We start from the raw sequence: 3,737 nt of genomic DNA on the forward strand, positions 1-3,737 counted from the left end.
AGTGAAGTTCATGGGACATAGTGAAAGAAGAAGGCATAGTTATTGATCCCGCCAAGGTGGAAGCAGTGTCTAAATGGGAATAACCCACCACAATCACTAAGGTTTGGAGTTTTCTGGGCATGACAGGGTATTACAGATGCTTCATCAAGGAATTCTCCAGGATTACGCGACCACTCACCCAACTGACGAAGAAAACAACTGATTCACGTGGGACGAGAACACGAAAGCAGCCTTCCAGGAGCTAAAGATGAGACCGACTTCCACACGAGTACTCACTCTTCCACATGAGGGAGGGAAGTTCGTGGTGTATAGCGATGCATCGAAGTTGGGGCTAGGATGTGTGTTGATGCAGAATGATAGGGTGATTGCTTACACTTTGCGACAGCTGAAGAAGCACGAGGAGAATTACCTGACACATGACCTGGAATTGGTAGCGGTGGTCTTCGCTTTGAAGATTTGGAGGTATTATCCTTATGGGGAGGAATTCCAGTTATTTTGTGACCACAAAAGTTTAAAATATATCTTTATGTAGAAGGACTCGAATATGCGCAAGCATCGATGGATAGAGACACTTAAGGACTTCCACTTCGATATATCTTACCATCCTGGTAAGGAAAACTCCATGGATGATGCATTGAGTCGAAAGAAGAAGCATGAGCTGATAACCACCTTGATGATCAAGGAATAGAAAATGATGAAGTTTGTCTAAGACTTCGATGTCTAACTCACACTCGATGAGCCAGATGCTTATTGGCTCTTTTAACTGCAGAGCTAACCTTAGTCTGTCACATAATCCTTGCTCAAGGCCAAGACGAATGGCTTAGTAAGATGAAGGAAAAATGTAAAAATGAAGAAATGCCCAATTAGAGGGTTGGAAGTGATGGCGCTCTCCGATATTAGGGATGTGTGTGCGTACCCGACAATGCAGACTTGAAGAGAGAGGTGATGGTAGAAGCGCATCATTCCAGATTGGCCATACACCCAAGGAGTACGAAGATGTATAATAACGTGAAGAGAAAGTATTGGTGGACCAATATGAAGATGGACATAGCAGACTTTGTAGCTAGATGTATGGTGTACCAGAAGATAAAGGCCGAGCATCGCAAGCTTACAGGCCTTCTTCAGCTGCTACCACTGGCAGAATGGAAGTGGGACAGCATCTCAATGGACTTCATCGCTAGACTTCCTAGGACTCAAAGGAAGTATGACTCGATTTGGGTAATTGTGGACAGGCTGAAAATATCTGCCCGGTTCTTTCCGATTTGTACGACAGATTCAACCGATAGTCTGGCAAGGTTATACGTTTGGGAAGTCATGCGGTCCTACAGAGTTCCACAGTAAATCATATCGGACTGAGACTCCAGGTTTACTTCCACTCTTTGGAAGAGGTTACAGGAAGAGATGGGCACAAAGCTCAAGTTTAGCATGGCCTTCCATCCTCAGACAAACGAGCAGACTGAGAGGGTAGAACAGATTTTGGAAGATATGTTGTGGGTATGGGTTCTGGACTTCCAGGGTAACTGGGACAATCATTTGGCTCTGGTGAAGTTCGCGTACAACAATAGTTTCCAATCCAGCATAGGCATGGCACCTTATGAGGCTCTCTATAGCTGCCCTTACCGAGCTCCCCAGTGCTGGCAGAAGTAAGAGAAAGGAGTCTACTAGGGCCTGAGCTTGTCCAAGCTACTACTTGGGTGATCGATGTGGTTCGAAAATGACTACGGATTGCTCAAAGCAAGCAGAAGAATTATGCAGATAATCAATGTCACGACCTGGAATTTATAGCAGACGATCATGTGTTCTTGAAGATTACACCTATGAAGGGTTTGATGAGGTTTGGACAGAAGGGGAAGTTGGCACCATGATTCATTGGGCCGTTTAAGATCCCAGATCGTGTGGGAGCCGTGGCCTACCACTTGGCACTGCATACTACACTGGCTAACATCCACAACGTCTTCCACGTATCTATGCTGAAGAAGTACATGCCAGATGAGTCGCATATCATCAGCTGGGAGCAGGTCGAGCTCACTAAGGATGCTTCCTGCATCGAGGAACCTATCCACATCCTAGATCGCAAGGAGCAGGTCCTGTGGATGGAAACAACACCACTGGTCAAGGTTCTCTGGTCACGCCATGGCGAAGAGGAGGCAACTTGGGAAAGGGAAGTAGAAGTTATGGAGAAGTACCCTCACCTATTCAATAACACACCATAGGTAATTTTAAGGGCAAAATTTTTTTTAGGGGGTAGACTGTTACACCCCGCACCTCTGGTACACGGGTGTTACCATTTAAACCCGTATCAGTGGAGTTTCAAACTTAGTTAATAAACAATTTTAATTTAACTCATACAGGAAGGGGCCTCCACTCATCATTGAGGTCATCCATCAGAGTCCCCAGGAGATAAGAAGGACCCTACACCAGCCACAAGGGTAAGCCTAACTGACCATCTCAAATTATAGTAGATTTCAAATCATCTAGTCATAGAATAACGGGATACTAACAACTTTAACTATTGAATCACTGGCTTAGGATCCACCACTTCCTACAAGATTAACCCAACCATTGAATCCAACCATAGACTCCTCAAGGAATGAGAGTGCAAGCTTAGGTAGGTGGCCCACACCGAAGATCCTGATCAGAGACAAGATCTCACAAATGGGCAAGCAGACAAACGTACATCCCTGCATGGTGTCGGGGCTATTGGAAGTGGCTATGAGGGAAATAACTGGGCCTAAGCACACAAACGGGCCTTAGAACCATTTTCAACCATCCATGTTCGAATCTAAAATGATCCGACCCTTAGATCAATTAAAACCCATGATTAGACGACGAATGGCCCACCCGAATTTTGGGTCGGCTTGATCAACAGTCCAAGATCCCAACGTAGAGCTCCTTAGAACAATGGATGAAGTGGATTTATCACAAACATCATGGTGGACCCCACACAGGGTGCATGCACACCACAACCGCCCCTGCACGAAGTGCACCGGACCACAGCGAGGGTCAAACAGGCGCTGACCTGTAAAAATTTAAAAAAAGGAGGCAAATCTCCCTACTACGTATGTTAAATGTAATGAAAGGATAGTGTCCCTTCATCACAAGTTGTGGCCCACCTCGGGCCATCATCTGGGCAATCCGAACCATCCATCTCGTAAGGAGGTCCGGGACGACCAGACCCGTGTCATCCGAGCCTCCCTATACAAGTAAGCATGTACTCGAGCCATGGACAGCCAGTAATGATGCAATGATTCTCTGAAGATCAAGCCATTTCTGAGGCTCCATGTGGCAATCCACGTCAGTCACCCTCCCGTCATCCTAGCCCTTCGTCCAAAGGATTATCCACGCCCTCCTTCCATTGTTAAAAATGGGCAGGCAGACGCCTGCATTAAGAAAAAGCTAGAGGAGGCAATGCCACTTTTACCAAGGGCAGCTAGCTTGATCTGAGCCCTCCTTGGGCCACGTGGACGAGCTCTGACCATCCCTCCTAAGGCGGCATGATCTGAAAGCGGAGACCATCTCGTCTCATGAGAAGATAACGAGATGAGGATTATCTCATGAGAAGTTCTGAAATGCGGATGATCTTCAACATTTCATCTCCAAACAACATACGATGGTAACTTCCCATACATTGAGAGTTAATTAGCCATATGTTGACAGGTTCTATCAACACTCTAAGGTGGTAGACACATGGGCCGGGGATGGTAGTATGGGACACTTTGCCCGAGCTGTCGGCCTAC

General features: G+C 46.3%; 1 protein-coding gene across 1 annotated transcript; it reads left to right on the forward strand.

Moving 5' to 3' along the window:
* Window positions 1-247: 247 nt before the first annotated feature.
* On the forward strand, window positions 248-1,647 carry LOC131228786 (uncharacterized). Its single transcript, XM_058224653.1, has 2 exons — window positions 248-462; window positions 1,365-1,647. Exons 1-2 carry the CDS (start codon window positions 248-250, stop codon window positions 1,645-1,647), a joined length of 498 nt encoding a protein of 165 aa, XP_058080636.1.
* Window positions 1,648-3,737: the final 2,090 nt, after the last annotated feature.

The sequence above is a fragment of the Magnolia sinica genome, chromosome 16, assembly GCF_029962835.1.
Source record: "Magnolia sinica isolate HGM2019 chromosome 16, MsV1, whole genome shotgun sequence".
Taxonomy (NCBI): Eukaryota; Viridiplantae; Streptophyta; class Magnoliopsida; order Magnoliales; family Magnoliaceae; genus Magnolia; species Magnolia sinica.

What these genes read in the sequence shown, in the direction of transcription:
- LOC131228786 (XM_058224653.1), top strand. Translation starts at nt 248, where the DNA reads ATGAGACCGACTTCCACACGAGTACTCACTCTTCCACATGAGGGAGGG. An exon ending in TTCGCTTTGAAGATTTGGAG is followed by an intron (nt 463 to 1,364) that starts GTATTATCCTTA and finishes CTGAGACTCCAG; the next exon opens with GTTTACTTCCACTCTTTGGA.